The sequence below is a fragment of the Choloepus didactylus genome, chromosome 2 (genome assembly GCF_015220235.1).
Source record: "Choloepus didactylus isolate mChoDid1 chromosome 2, mChoDid1.pri, whole genome shotgun sequence".
Taxonomy (NCBI): Eukaryota; Metazoa; Chordata; class Mammalia; order Pilosa; family Megalonychidae; genus Choloepus; species Choloepus didactylus.
This window is the reverse complement of record NC_051308.1, coordinates 183,829,797-183,845,905: the sequence shown is the minus strand read 5'-3', so window position 1 is coordinate 183,845,905 and position 16,109 is coordinate 183,829,797. Positions and strand designations below refer to the sequence as shown.

Genomic DNA, 16,109 nt, shown 5'->3' with positions numbered 1-16,109 from the left:
CTTCCCCAGGGAAGCCTTCCTGAATCTCTGAATACATCAGATAATACCTAGAATAGCTTCTGAAGACTCTTGACCTCTACTTTGTAGGCTATAGGCTGTCACAGTTGAAATTTTATATTTTACCCTAGGTGTTAATCCCCTTGAGGGCAGATTGTGTCTGTTTTTGTTCATCAATTTTTCTTTTAGCACCTAGCACAGTAATTTGCATATAATCTGTGCCCAATAAATATAAAAGAAGGGGAATTTGTAAGGTTTATGTCTTCATTCAGGCATTTCACCAGAATAAAAGGTGTGTATATATATGCATCTTTCATTAACCTTGCACCAGATTTGGTAATTTTTTCAATCAGAATACTCTAGTTCAGGGAGATTTTCTAGTACCACTTTGTGTTTATCCTCCTTCCATTAGCTGCATGGTAGGTTTTCTGGTTCTGTTCTTGAAGCTAACTGTTATGCTCACAAGTTCCATTTCCCCTTTCTCTCCTGTTGATCTGCTTCAGTAGTAGCTACTAGTTTTGATTATTTACCCCCTGGTCTCCCTCCCTTAAGTCACTGAATCCCCTTGAAGGGAGTGGAATTTTTCTTTCAAGCAATTTAGAAAGGAAAAGCTTAAAAAACTGGCATCTCAACTACTGTCCAAAGTGCTTGTATTGTGCATATTTCACTTCTCATCCCTGTTAACTAAATAATGAAGGAATGGGTGGCCTCTCGCCTTCGACCATGCAAAGCCAGACAATTAGGCTGCAGTGTAAGGGTTAAAAACAAAAGCAAATAACCTAAGTGATTCTCCTAAAGCAAAGAGAGAGAGGTTGTGGGAGGTGGGAGAAGATATGGAATTTAATTTTCTGCTTCCCTCTTAACCTGTGCACTCTGGAAAATAATATTCTGAATTGACTTGACAACTGGTATAGAGAAAAATTCTTAATGTTAACAATTTTTGCAAATAAAGGGACTTCTGTTTCTCTATTTTGTGTAAGACCACATTCAAGTCAGCTCTAATTTTATACTTTAGTATGGTACATATATATATGTATGTATTTTGGAGATAATGTTTATTTTCTTGTAATTAATTAACTTAATAACTCCATATAGAGAATGCAGGTAGCAGAGTTAATAGTATGAGAAACCAGCCTATTTCCATCACTCTTATCTGCTGAAGCTATTCATGTAAGTCCTTACACAAATGGGGTTTTAATGATTATGTTGTGTGCATTTTGAATTCTGATTTTTGTTTTCTTAGTGCACATATGCCCATCTTGTTAGTATCCCTTTATATTAGATATTTGTGGAGTACACATAGCATAGTTTACTTAACCAAGTTCAATTTCTAAATTATTGAGTTTCTCAACATGAATCTTAAGTAAACCCATTTTTGTGTTTCATATTTCAGATGACATATTTTTAAAACTTTATGAATTGCTGGATTCTAGCAGTTGTACAAGAACAAAAGTTTCTCTTCAGGACAATATAACGGAATTCAATCTTGACAACATGACATCCACAATGACCAATGTGAGATCAAAAGTTGTTAAACTTCCAAAGAAACAGGAAAATATTACCCATACTGAAAGACAGCAGTTAATAGAAACTGACCAGAAGATGGCCCAGATATTAGATTTAAAATACAAATACATGTCAGCAGTTATGATGAAGAAGTTTAAAATCTTGATGGAAAATCTGGATTCAGTGGTTGAAGAAATAAGGGAAACTCTTAAAAGTGACTTAAAGGAAATTTTAGGAGTAAAAAATATAATACCTGAAATGAAAAATTCAAACAATTCCAGTAACAGGAAAGAGTGGCAACAAATAAGAGATTTAGCCTTACAAATTACAGCATTGGTAGAGAAAATAGAAGAGAAAAACTTTAAGATAGTTGAGGATATTGAAGGTTTGACCTGCAAAACAAACGAAATCGATAATCTGAGTAGCAAATTAGACAAATCTGAAGAGTATGTTAGCAATCAAGTTAAGAAATTATTCCAGAATGGATCACAAAATCACAAAGTCTCAGAAAGTGTAGAAGAAAACTTAAGTAATGTAGATGACAGATACAGAAATTGCAATATCCAAATAGATGTTACAGAAGAGGGAAACAGAGAAAATGAGGAGGATGAGCAAGTCAAAGAAATGAGAAAAAAGAAAAATCCTCAGAAATTCAAGAATAAAGAGAAAATCCTAAAAGCTTCCATGGAAGGAAAACATGAAGGAGCAGTACTCACATTGGCAGCAGACTTTTCATCAGCAACACTGGATATTAGGAAGCTATGGAGCAATATCTTCAACATTCTGAGAGAAAATGATTTTGAACCAAAATTTCTATGCCAAGCTAAATTAGCATTTAAATGTGATGGTGAAATAAAGGCATTTTCAGACCTGCAAAGCCTCAGAGAATTTATTGCCCACAAGTCTTCTATGAAAGAATTACTGAAAGATGTGCTCTCACTAAATGAAAAAAGAAACCAAGGAGGAAGACGACATGGGATACAAGAAAAAGTGGTGAGTTTACAAACCTCTAAAATTTATAGTCCAGTATAAGTAATAGTTGATGTAATTATTTTTAAAGTTAAAACAACTATTAAGAAATTGTGATATTAAAAGCAATGATTTAAAAGCTACAACCAAATGGGCAGTGTTGGAAGCTTAGGTTAGGCGAGAAAATATTATCAATTAAAATAATGAGGTAAAAATTTGCAATGTATAAAATAGTCCTGCTAAGTCCTCTTCATGTTCCCATGTCCTTGATCTCATAAAAAATTACTTTAAGTTTACAGCTTATTTTCTAAATATTTTTGATAGTCTCAATTTTAGAAAGTAATTTTTCTGGTGTAATTTACAGATTTTCCCATACATGCACTCGTGTGTGTGTGTGTGTGTGTGTGTGTGTGTGTGTGCACGTGCGTGTGTGTGTATGATTATAAACACACCCTGTATTTTTTCACTTATACAATATTTACTGTGTGCAAGGAAGGCATGGTTCTGACCCAGTTGGTCAAACATTCTTTAAAGACTGTCAGTACATATTGAAGGTTTTGACGTGACATACTGTCTCTGTTGCATATTCTGTTTGTTTGGGTTTGCATTTGGGCCTGGGTTTTTTTAACAATTCTTTTAAAATGTAAACCATTATTAGTCCACTGTCTTTGAAAAAACTGACCCTAGGTCAGATTTAATTTGCAGACCCCTGTTCTAAACCACCCTCATGAATTAATTCATTCAATCCTCTCAACAACTCAGTTAAGTTGGTATCTTAACTTTTCTTTAGAGCTAAGAAAACAGGCAAAAAAGTTGTGTAATTTGTTCAAGATCACACAGTAAGTGAGGAACTCGATTGCAGTCAAGTCAAAGTCTGGCCCCATAGTCCACTATGGTATTTATTCTGACCTCCAAGTAGGTTTAAAATCTTCCATGCTAGTACATAAATACCCACTTCATGGTATTTCATGATGTAAAAGCAGTACACCATTCCATTGTACTGCAATATAGTTGCTCATATCTACAAAATTCCGTCAATATAATGCCTATATTGTGGAAGTGTTTTTTGCAAATGTTTCCTAGACATATAATTGGCCGCTACTCGGCACTTCTGAATTTTATATTTGTAATTCTCTCATTTTTTCCCCTAAACTGTTTTTAGTGTTCATGTTTTTGGACTTTATATATAACTTGAATCTATTTACTTGTCAAATAAAAAACCTATTATATTAGGTGGGTACTGTTATCAGCCTCATTTTACAGATGAGGAAACTAAGTCTCAGAAGATAAGTCACTTTTGCAAAGTCTTATTTGCTTTTTTTGAGCACAAGTGTCTGTAGCTTATATGCATAGGAGTTGGATCATAGGTTGTAAACATCTTCACTATAATGGTTTTCTAAAATGATACGTCCAACTGCGTATGTGCAGCCTTTGTCCCATATCTGTACCATCACCCTTGTCAAACTTCCAGTTTCTCATTTCCTTGGTAATTAATGAGGTTGAATATGCCTTTGTTTATTGGCCACTCAAGTATCCTCTTCTGTAAGGTGTCTGTTAAGTCTTTTATCCATTATTTTATTGGCTTGGTATTTTTTGTTAATTGATTTATAGTTCTTTATATATATATATTGGATTCCAATCCTTCCTAGGTTATATGGGTTGTGGATATTTTTTCCAATGTTTCTGGAAGTCTCTTCACTTGGTGGCATGTTTTGATTTATTTTATCATGCAGTATGTTGTTCACATCCTCTTTGTTGTTGCAGCATATTACCCTTGCATTGTCATGTATACGTATCAGATCCCATTGCTTCATATCCTTGGCCATAAAATTTCTTTAGCTAATCTGTTGTTTATGCAATATAGCTCATTTTGGGTTTGATTTACATTCCTCTAGTAATATAGCTGAGTCTATTTTCATATATTTATTAGACTTTAATGCTTCCCATTTTTCTTTTAGTTTGTCTTTTATTATTTATCAAGAGCTCTTCATATTTAGGGTGCTAGTCCTTTAGTTGCATGAGTATTGTCATATCTTCCAGTTTGTGGCTTTCTTTTCATATATTATGTTTTTTGATGAACAAAAGATCTCCATTTTAATGTGGTAAGAATATCAATCTTTTATGGTTTTGCCTTCCATATTTCGGTCTTTAATTCACCTGGAAATCTATGGTGTATGGTGTAATGTTTGGGCCCAATTTAAGCTGTGTCTAGTTTTTCCCAATCCTTCACCATTTTAAGAATATAGGTCTTCTCCCCTGCATATTGCACCCCAGTCTTATAGGGGAAAGACTGTTGTCCACTTGTGTGGGGTAAAAAGTTATTGAGGTGGGGGTGGGGGGGTTCCATCTCTTTCTTAAAAAGGGCTAATTTTTTATATATTATATGTAATATTCATATATTAAAAATAGTGTAATTCTTCAGCTCCACTTTTAGAGGTACTGCATGCAGCTAATTCCTTTGGTTTTTAGACATACCGTGGTGAAAACCAAGGTTAATTTCTCACTGCATTGCTGTTGAAGGTTCCTTGGGTCTTTTAAAGCATTTAATACTTGTCATGCTTTCCAGCCTTCCAAAATTCTGTGCTATTGCCGTTTCCATTTTTTTAATCTCTCTGGCTTTTTTCCATTACTCTCACTTTAGTAGGGTTTCAGAAAGTGTAAGTTAAACGCATGTGTAAAACTCTATCTTGAACCAGAAATTGAGATCTATATTATTAAACCAACATTTTTGACAAGTTCTCAAATAAACACCCTCTTCCCCAAGTCCCCTCCTCTCCCTCCCCCATCATTTCCAGGCATCATCTCTGCAGAATTAGAATCTAGAGTTAGAATATATACTTGGATCAACAAGTTCTTTGAGGGTCAGCATGTTGTCTCAGAAATTAGCTGTACCCCAAAGATTTAGAGATGAGGCACCTAATCTAACCTGGAGGGTCTGGGTAGGTTGAAGGACAAATTGCAATCAGGCAGCCATAAATGGGGAAAAGTCTTTCCTAACCAAGGGGACAAGTGAAAAGCCTCAGGGACAAGCACAGGAGTCAAAAAATATTGAGTCAATGTTTATATTGCAACATTATCTTTCACTCAGCACCTAGATTGCCTTATTTAACCCTCACAACAGTCTATGAAGCAGTGCTACCGTTAGACCCTATTTATACAGGTAACATTGTGGGAGCCAAGATTTGAGCACAGGCAGTCTTGATTTGAGCCTGTGCTCTTGATCAAGATCTACTTGTTGCCTTTCAAGTAATGTGGCTCGAGTTTGAACTGCAAGTGAAATCTTTTAAAAACGTTTTTAATTTGCTTTTCTTTGGGAGAAAGTTAGTGTGAGGTTTGGTTATTTTTGGTTATTTCCCTAAAGGAGGTTATAAACCTGGGTCAAATAACAAGGTCTCTTTACCATAGGGTCCTGTGTACAATAAGCAGATGATCCATTAAACCAAATACTTTCTGAGAGTCAGTCAGGTACAAAGCAGTAAGTGTTAGGGACATAGAAGAAGCAAGTTAGACATGGCCTCATGGAATTTTGTTGCAGGCACTTCAAAAGGAACTTAAGTGTGTTGGAATGATCATGGGGGAAACTTGGCCTTGCTTGGGGAACTAGGTCTTCAAAAATAAGTGATAGTTAAGTAAGTTAAAAAATATTTGATTATTGTCAAAATGACAGCTATTTTTAAATTTAGAATGAAATGGAAGCTTTAATTTCTTTAAAAGACATGGTTTTTTAAAAATTCAGTTTTATTGAGATATATTCACATCATACAGTCATCCGTGGTATATAATCAACTGTTCACAGTACCAACATATAGTTGTGCATTCATCATCCCAGTCTATTTTTTTGAACATTTTCCATATACCAGAAAAAGTAAAAATAAGAATAAAAAAATAAAAGTAAAAATGACCACCCAAATCATCCCCCCTCTCCCACCCTATTTTTCATTTAGTTTTTATCCCCATTTTTCTACTCATCCATCCATATACTGGATAAAGGAAGTGCGATCCACAAGGCTTTCACAGTCACACTGCCACCCCTTGTGAGCTACATTGTTATACAATTGTCTTCAAGAGTCAAGGCTAGTGGGTTGCAGTTTGATAGTTTCAGGTACTTACTTCTAGCTATTCAGTGCATTAAAACCTAGAAAGGGTTATCTATATAGTGCATAAGAGTGCCCACCAGAGCGACCTCTTGACTCCATTTGGAATCTTGCAGCTACTGAAGTTTTATTTTGTTTCATTTCACATCCCCCTTTTGGTCAAGAAGATGTTCTCAGTCCCACAATGTGAGGTCCAGATTCATCCCTGGGAGTCATATCCTGTGTTGCCAGGGAGATTTACACCCCTGAGAGTCAGGTCCCACATAGGGGGGAGGGCAGTGAGTTCACCTGCCAAGGTGGGTTAGCTAGAGAGAGAGGGCCACATCTGAGCAACAAAGAGGTGCTCGGGAGGAGACTCTTAGGCACAATCATAAGTAGTTTTAGCCTCTCCTTTGCAGTAATGAGCTTCATAAAGGCAAGTTCCAAGACAGAGGGCTCAGCACATCAAACCATGAGTCCTCAATGCTGATGAGAACATCAGCAACAATTCAGGTGAGGAAGCCCAACAGCTCTGCATTTTCCCCCAGCTCCTCAGGGGGGCTCTGCATATATATTTTTATTCTCTGCCCAAATTACTTTGGGATGTGTCACTATTTCACACTAACTTATACAAACCTACCAGGTCTTACTTCCTATTCAGAGTTCCATGTAATGATGGTATTTGAACAAATTGTATGAGTTAAGTTCTTTAGGAAATATAGATCTTTCACCAACTAAATATCTCTTCCCTTGGTCTCACATGGAAGTTGAAGTTTCAAAACACAGTCATTTTTGTCCTTTACCCTTTGGCCCGATTTGCCCTAGTCCTAACCAGATCTGCTTCATTCGTATCTCTAATTGAAGTATGGACTGTTTTTCAGCTTTTTTTAGCAGTTGCTGTATGCGCTAATACTGACATTCAGATCTGCCGAGTTCTATCTCTGAGTTTCGGGTGTCACACAGATACCGAAAGTTACAGGGATCGATCAGGTTATACACAAAGGGATCAGCATCTCAGAATCTGGAGACAGCCATTACAATTCAGGAATAAATGTGACTGCTGTAAGAGCTCACTAAAAGACATGTGTTTCAAAGAAATGACTTCCCTTTTTTTTTTTTTTTTAACTTTCAGGATAAAACTCTAATTGACTCAAAGCATGGAGGTGGGAAAGCAACCAGCGATGGTCTGAGCTTTCTGTTTATTAAAGAAGTAAAGGTTGTTGAGCCAGAAGAGATGAAGAAATTAGAGGCTCAGGAAGAACAGTCTTCAGAGAGAAAGGAGAAAGAAGACCCTGATTTGGTGGAAGAAGAAGCCTCAGGACTAGAGGAGGAGGAGGAAGAGGAGGAGGAGGAGGAAAAGGAAGAGGAAGGAGTGGTCTCAGAACTGGAAGAAGCCTCAGGACTGGAGGAGGAGGAAGAGGAGGAGGAGAAGGAAAAGGAAGAGGAAGGAGTGGTCTCAGAACTGGAAGAGGAGGGGGAAGAGGCCTCAGGACTGGAGGAAGAGGAGGATGAGGAGGAGGTAGAAGAGGCCTCAGGTTTACATGAGGAAACCTTTCAGGGTCATACTGTAGTAGACACAAAGCATGACGTTGAGGGAGTACCTAGGGATGTCGAAAAGATAGAGGATACTGAGCCAGAGGAGGAAGACATCTCAGAGTGGGAAATGGAAGAGGACTTGGCATGGGAAGAAGGAAAGACATCTGAAGGAGAAGAGGTAAAGTCTACCTCCAAGCCTGAGAAAGAAGAGGCCTCACATGGACTTAAAGAAATTGCCTTTAATTACTGCATTTGGGATTCTGATAAGAAAAAGTTGGGAAAATACCAGATGGTAGACAAAACCCAGAAGGAAGAGAAAACAGCTATGCTCCAAAATCAAGAAATGAGGACATCCTCTCCAACCTTACATTTAACTTCTTCCTCTGGTAAACAGAACAAGCATTCATGTGCAAATTTGAGTACTCCATTAGAAGTTACTGAACTTTTAAGGAAAACTGAGAAAAAGGGACACAAAATTCTGCAAACAGAAGAGCAAGCCTCTAAAGGAGCAGGCTTAATACAGAAAACAGAAGAAGACTTCAGAAAACTTAAAAACTTAATAGATACATTCGGTAGCAGAATGGACATACTTGAAGAAAAAGCCAACAATCTAGAATCTGAGACTACAATGCAAATGGCCAAGCAGATAATACAAAAAGAAAGGTTAAGAGACATGGAGGATAGAGCCAGAAGCTCCAACATTCGTTTAATAGGAATTCCTGAAAAATATAGTAAAGAGAATGGAGGGGAGGAAATTATTAAAGAAATAATTGAAGAAAACTTTCCAGAACTAATGGAAGATTTGAGCCTTGAGATTATCAGTGCCCACCGAATACCCAGTAAGATTGATGAAAGGAGACTCACTCCTAGACACATCTTGGTGAGATTTTGGAATGTCAGTGATAAAGAAAAAATCATAAAGGCTTCCAGAAAGAGAAAAGAGATAACCTATAAAGGAGCAAGAATCAGACTGACGGCAGATTTATCATTGGACACACTAGAGGCTAGAAGTAAATGGAGCAATATCATGAAAGTTCTGCAGGAAAAAGATTTTGAACCTAGAATCCTATACCCAGCCAAATTGGCATTCAATTTTGAGGGTAAAACAAAGATATTTTTGGATATTGAAGAATTCAGGGAATTTATTTCTTACATACCTTCTTTGAAAAAATTACTGGCAATCTAAGTTGACTACAGATACATACAATATCCTTTGCTCCCAACACACATATCCAAAATCAACAGGTGAAACTGGAAAACAAAACACATCTCTACCCAGAAAGTGTAGATGGACAGCTAACAACATACTTGGGACTGAGGGGAGATGAATGTTATAGATATTATCTAGATGTTGGTAAAATTAAGGGGGATATTAAGAAATGTAGTGGTAACCATCTTAGGTTGTATAGGAGTAAACTTTCTGTAACCACAGAGGGGAAAGGGAAATCTCCATGTAACCATAGAACAGAAAAAGGTGGGGGGAAGGATATAGAAAAGCAGTGACAAAATGATGGCAAGATAAGTTAAATAGAAACAAATACAAAAAGCTGAAATTGTATTGAGGATATTTCATAAATTATCATGATGTGAATCTTGGATTTTTGTATTTTTTCCTTTGACTATACTTATTATGCTTATTAGTAAAATTTTCTATCTTACATCTTCTGAAGTATTTTGTTATTATTGGTCCAACAATTCTTGCATTTTATTGCATAAACTCATCCATGCACCTAAGAGGAGGGGAGGAATAAAATCAGATTTATTATTTTTCTACAAGTATAATTAATGTCCTGGCTTTTTAGAATACCTGGCTTTGAGCTCCAATTCTAATGCTGTTTGAATCCAGGCAAGTTCTCTAAATAACTTCTCTTGAATCTTAGTCTTAGTCCTTAGTCTGTAAATAGTTAATTTGTTCTTCACAGACTTAGAGTGATGGTTCTGTGAGCTGACATTTGTGCCCAACATTAGAATCCCCGGTAGATGGGAATTCTGCTTCCTGGCTATAGATCCAGAACTAGGCTGTTACCCTTTTCACTGTTGCAGAAGACTGTTGTTCAGATTGGGGGTAAGTGGGTTGGAAAACTGAAGATACTAATCAATAGCTGCACTTTTTACTCTGTTGAAGTGCTTTGCTCTGACTCAGTTTTTTTCTTTTTATCATGAGCTACAAACTCAACAGGAAATTGCAGTAGTAGAGTTACATGTACCCTTCACCCAGCTGGTAACATTGTATACCCCCAATGGTAACATCATACATCACTAGTATATCAAAATCAGGAAATTGAAATTGGTACAATATGTATTCGACTAACCACGTGCATTAGATTTGTGTGTTGGCTGTAACAAATTACCACAAATGACAAAAGTTCTGCCCCATCTCTGGCCATGAATGATTCAGGTAAACTGAAGGTTTCCCAACTTCCCTGTTTGGGGGTGGGGTGGGGCAAGTTGAACTTTAAGAGTTATTTTTACATTTGTGACCTAGAAGGCTGTTGGTTTAATTACAATAATGCCCTCTTTATAATTTTTTTTTAATTTAAATGGTTTCATTTTTGATGAATTGATGAAAGCAGGATCTTCCTTTCATATCCATAAATTTTGTGTACCAGGTTTGTAGAATAGAAAGACTGACTAAATGCCTTTGTATGTTGTGTAATTTGTATACATTCCACCCACACATAGGACAGGCTAGCAGGACTGGAATTAATTATTAAAGGACATGGTCATTTCATGACTGTTGCTAAATTTTACTCATTGCTTTCAAAAACCATATTACCATTTTATACTGCTTCCACTGAGAGGTAGGTTCTTGCCTTTTGCTGCCAATGGTGTTAAAAAGCACATCTTATTGGGGGAAGAAAGGTACCTTGTAACTTTTGATGTTGATTTCTAGTGGGATTACACTTTATTTCCACTGGATATTATTCTACTGCCCATTTATCCATACAATGTATATGCTTTTAATTTTGAATCTTTAAGTGTGCTTTATCCTTTCTCCTTGAAGGGCCAAAGAATGGATCCTGTGGGCTCACTAAACTACCCACCACATCTTTTTATCCCCTCTACTTTCATGTTTTTAATCTTCATTGGTTCTAATCTTTTGATTCATTTGCATTAAGTATCTTTATCTTGTCTCCTTGGTATTTCTAATTCTTATTTTTAGATTTTCTTTCTTTTTTGCTGATAGTTAACTTTTTCTCATTGTTAGTGTAAACAAGTTAAAGTCACTGCTTTGCTTTTACACTCCCTTTCCTTTTCACTTGAGGGTGTTGAGTATGTATTTTGTTCCATTTAGTTCATGCCTAGAGCAAGGGTGGAGAAAACCATTTCCCAAGGGAAGAAGTCTATTCAAAATCAGGCTTGCAGTCATCCCTTCTGCTCTTAAACTCCCCCTAATCCTAATCCCTTTCCAATCGGACTTTGTAAAAACCCTCACCTCTTGGGCTGGATCAACCCTCCCCACACACTTCCCCTACCCTTGAAGGGAGACCAAGGAGGAGTCCATACAGCCTGTGCTCCCTCTTCTAGCCCAGCTCCCAAAATGTCCTGGCCAAACTGCCTAGAGTCTATGTGTTGAACTCGCTAGCACTTCCAATCCACCATCTAGAGGATAGGCAGCTGGTATGTACATCCTGGGTGCTCTGTAAGTGTGAGAATTCTCCAAGCACAAAAATGAACAAGGGGGGCAGGATGGCTGTTTCCATTTTCCAGTCTGCAATTTCGGGAAGCCTGAGAATTCTAAATTTGACCCTGGCATCCTGGCACTCTAGATTCTCACGAAGGTAGATTTGTAATAGTTTCCTTGGTTTGTAACATTTAAATATTTAGGTAGGGTATATGGGCCCCTGTGCCCTTGCTCCAGAGTTAGTAGAGGGTATATCCAATTTACTGGAACCATGGAGCCTTTGGAAGCTTTTGCTTGGGGGAATGTCATGGTGACACTATGTCCAAAGACTGGTGAATTTTCAATTAAATGAGAAGACAAGTAAAGATGACAAGATTAAAATTAAAGGGGGAAAAAGACTCCATAAGTAAGACACAAACTTTTTACCTTGATAAAGAAGACATAGATAAATTCCTTTTACCTTTCGTTAGAGGTAGAGAGTGAACACAAAGGTAGATGTTTAAAGAGGAAGAGCACAAAGGTAGATGTTTAAAGATGCTGAAATAGAAACAGCAGACTACATGAAGCTAATGACTGAACAGCCTCATTTGCTGGAGCCCAATCTACCACCCACCCAACCATTCCCTGAGCCCCCTACCTTACAGGGTTTAGGATGAGAAAAACGGAAGTCCTCTCATGTCAGCATGACCTTGGAGAAGGCAGATAATGCTAGTAAGATTTAAATGCTAACGTAATTTTTTTTTAAAAATTTTTATAAAGTTAAAAAAAAAAACTATTGCATTCAAAAAAATTAGTTCCAATGTAGCTAATATGATTTTGAGTTGGTCCCATTAGAAACACAAGGTACGGATAATCTGCTTTTGGAAACAGCCACAGCACAAAACAAGATTATAATTGATGTGTCCTGGGAGGGCAAACAGCTTGTTACATGTGACAGCTACCTGAAATAGGCCTACAGTGAGTTGGGTGCATGTTACTCCTAAAAGAGCCAGCATGCTTTCTTGCTAGCTGCTCATAACAATCCCCAGAGGGCCACATAGTGACAGCCAAGTTGCCCAAGACTCCTACTCATCAGAAATCTATTGCTGTTTGAATGGGACTAAGTTGGGACCTAAGGATTTCTTATATGAAAACATTGTTGAGGGACAGATGAGGGGAAAAGAACACTTAGCTACTGGGACAGATGAGGGGAAAAGAAGACTTAGCTACTGAGCAAACTGTAGATAGCTGCAGAAGAGGCAGTTCATTTCTAGGGGGCAAATAGCTTTCCTCTGAGCTCCCCACAGCTGAACCTCAGGAGTCACTGTAACTCCTTTATTGCTCAAGGTTGGGATGTTCAAAACCAAGACATCAGTTATGGAGTTTGGAAGCTGCAAAGTTATGGGCAGTCCTCTGTGGGGCTGGTTCTATCTTCAAGGAGACCAAGGGTCTCAGGCCATCCACCCTAGGGCCTTCCCACTGTGGCCTCTCCTAGAGGGGCCAACATGGTACACACATCCCATGGTGGCCTCCAGAGAGATGTTTCATTCTTGGGCTTTGGAAAACATTCTCTCCCAGACCTGGGGAGAATGCAAAGGCCAAAACAAAATTTAAAAACAAAAACCCAGTCTCTTGTAATCTCTTCAGGGTATGAGATAAAGACTGAACAGAGGTCGCTTTCAGAACATTTGTAATAATGATCACATTAAAGATTCCCACACCACCATTAGGACCTGTCTCCACTTTTACCCAATCAGTAGTATTGGGTGGCTCCCAATACTATTTTGGCAAAGTGTCTCAGGTGGACAGCTTTCCTCAATGGGTCACTCTCAAGGACTCATTCTACCCACCAGTTACCCGTTGTCTTTTCCAAAGTCTTGTAGGTGAGTCCCTTTCTTGCCGAAAGAGCTGCCACCCAAAGAAATCCACACAGTGAGTTTAAGACCTTTGGAGACGTCTCTCCCTCTGGGCAGATTTTTCATACAGTCATTCTAAGGTCTCTAGTTTGACAGCAAAGAATCAAGGTTTTAACTCAAGCTGATGATTTCCAGATTCAGGAAAGCCTTTTCAGGAGCTACATAGATTTGCTGCACCTGCCATTCCAAGGTTAAGACAAGAATAAAGGAATACTTTGTTCCACAATATCAAAGTCACAGAATGTATCACCTTAAGTTCTTCAAAAGAAATGTGAAAACTTGGGACCTTGAACTGGTAAATAGATATCGTTTCCCAATGTCTCTCAATCTTGAATAAGGTACCGCATGACTATTACTTCCACTACTACTTCCTCTTCTTCCTCTCCTTCCTCTTCCTCCACTCCCCTCATCCTCTCCTTATTTAATCATCAAAGCTAAAGGCATAGCAAGAAAATAATGACATTATCACATGAAGGGTATCTCAGTCTACTGTGCACACCCTAATCTTGACATCCTTAAATTAATTCCAGCAGAACCTTCCAAGGAATTCATGGATCAAGCTCTTCAGCACATCAGGGTAAATACTAGTACACTGGCCGGCTGGAACAACAATGGTGGAAGAATGTCTTATTTAAACTTTTAAGATAATAAAATAATCCAGAAGTGGGAACTCACGCTGGATTTTTTTGTTGTTGCTTTGGTAACAGGATCATTAATACTTTATAGAGTTGAGGCATACTATAAGGTTTAAAGAATATAATAAGCAAGAGGCTCAAAAATACACTTGAAATAAGGAAGGCTGTGCTGTAACTTTTACAGGTACAAAGTTTTTAAAGTCTCAAACAAGTCTAGTCAACCCTCGTTTTTCATCAGGACTACTTCAAATAGGCCAACTTCTCCACAGACACATGGCTCCCACAGAGGACATGCGGTTTAGAATATTCGTGTGAATACTACGAAGACAGTGATTGTGCAGCACTACTCTGAACGGTCTTGCCTTCCTTCATGATTTCTTCAGTCACTTTCAAAAATATCTGAGTCTTCCAGGTACAGTTTACCTCCTGGTAAAAGCTGAAATGTTCCATTAGCAATTAATATAGGATTGGCAGCCATCCTTCCCTCCCTTCTAATGTACGATCCAAGCAAACTTTGTGAAAATTAGAGAGGAAGACAAAGATTTGAGTTTTCTTATATCGTAGAACTGTGGGAGTGCCAAACAAATTTCTTTTGTTATTGCAGCAGACCCTGACCTGTTTTTCATACTCCCCTCCCCCCACACACACACTTTTGAAGTAGCTCCCTCCCTAACTAGGTTGCAAAAGTTTCCATTTCTCTTTTCTCCAAAATTTCCACCTATACACCCCATGGATAAATTTGTGTTTTAACAGCTCTAGCCAGACAGCCTTAATTAGTTTTAACTGAGACCTGAACTTAAAATGACCCCAGGACATAACACTGTGAGGGAAATCAAAATGAGCAGAGACAACAGGAAAGAGGAATACCAGACCTGAAAGAAAGCAAAAGGCCTGACCATTACAAATTCCAGCAACATCCCAGGCCCACTCAAGATAACAGAACCCATCAGCCAACAATAATAACCAATTTGCCAATCCCTAATTTAAATGTAGACACAGCCAATGATAATAGCCAATCCTAAATTTGAATGTTTACCAGCCAATCCCAATGTGCCAGTAGCCCTAACGTCCCCAGCTCCACCTCCCTTTACTGCAGTAAATATCCCTCACCTTACCAGCTCAGGGAGACACATCTGAGGAACTATTTATCCTCCTGTCTCCACAAGGCTAGCTTTTGCTAAATAAATTTTTCTCAAAATCCCAGTGTCTACTAAATATTTTTGTATGATTCCAGCGAAGGCTTACTTTTGAGCTATAATAATATGAAACAATCAGTTGTCTCTAAGGGAAATAGATGGCCATTGGCAGGCAGCCCAACAACTCGGCTGTATTTGGGAAGGCCGTGTGGAAGTAGTCGCGGGGGTCACTGGGGTCACTGGGGGGCACAAACCAGTGGACCAGAGCTCCAGGGCCACAGGCCCAGATGTCTGTTGGTGCCAGTGGAGGTGCACGCACAGGTGCAGGGCCGGTGCCAGCCATGGCTGACATGGGTGTGCCCCCAGGCCACCATGGTCAGGCCCTGGGGCCAGCGGGGTACAGAGGGATGCATTTGCAGGTGTCCAGCAGAAAGTTCCAAGGAATTCATGGATCACTACTTATAGCCTCAACTCTATAAAGTATTAATGATCCTGTTACCAAAACAACAAAAAAATCCCCAAGTCCTAGAGGATCTGCCTGACTTCTTTCAAAGGAAATAAAAATTGTTAGAAGATATTTTTTTATATCAAGATACTTATGCCAAGCTTTGGGCATAAAATGGTACGTCAGTACACGTCGTTAATTGGTTCTGGGAGGTGCGATGAGTACCACAAACGACCAGTACCAAACAAATATTTCCCAAAAGGAATAATGTAAATAAATTTAATGCATTCCC

The 16,109-nt window shown here is 38.3% G+C and overlaps 1 protein-coding gene across 1 annotated transcript; it reads left to right on the top strand.

The window, feature by feature from the left end:
- The first annotated feature begins 1,491 nt into the window (after positions 1 to 1,491).
- On the top strand, positions 1,492 to 9,267 carry L1TD1 (LINE1 type transposase domain containing 1). Its single transcript, XM_037809455.1, has 2 exons — positions 1,492 to 2,496; positions 7,678 to 9,267. Exons 1-2 carry the CDS (start codon positions 1,492 to 1,494, stop codon positions 9,265 to 9,267), a joined length of 2,595 nt encoding a protein of 864 aa, XP_037665383.1.
- Positions 9,268 to 16,109: the final 6,842 nt, after the last annotated feature.

Coding starts and splice junctions, on each gene's coding strand:
- L1TD1 (XM_037809455.1), top strand. CDS start 1,492: ATGACATCCACAATGACCAATGTGAGATCAAAAGTTGTTAAACTTCCA. Junction 2,497..7,677: donor ATGGGATACAAGAAAAAGTG/GTGAGTTTACAA, acceptor TTTAACTTTCAG/GATAAAACTCTAATTGACTC.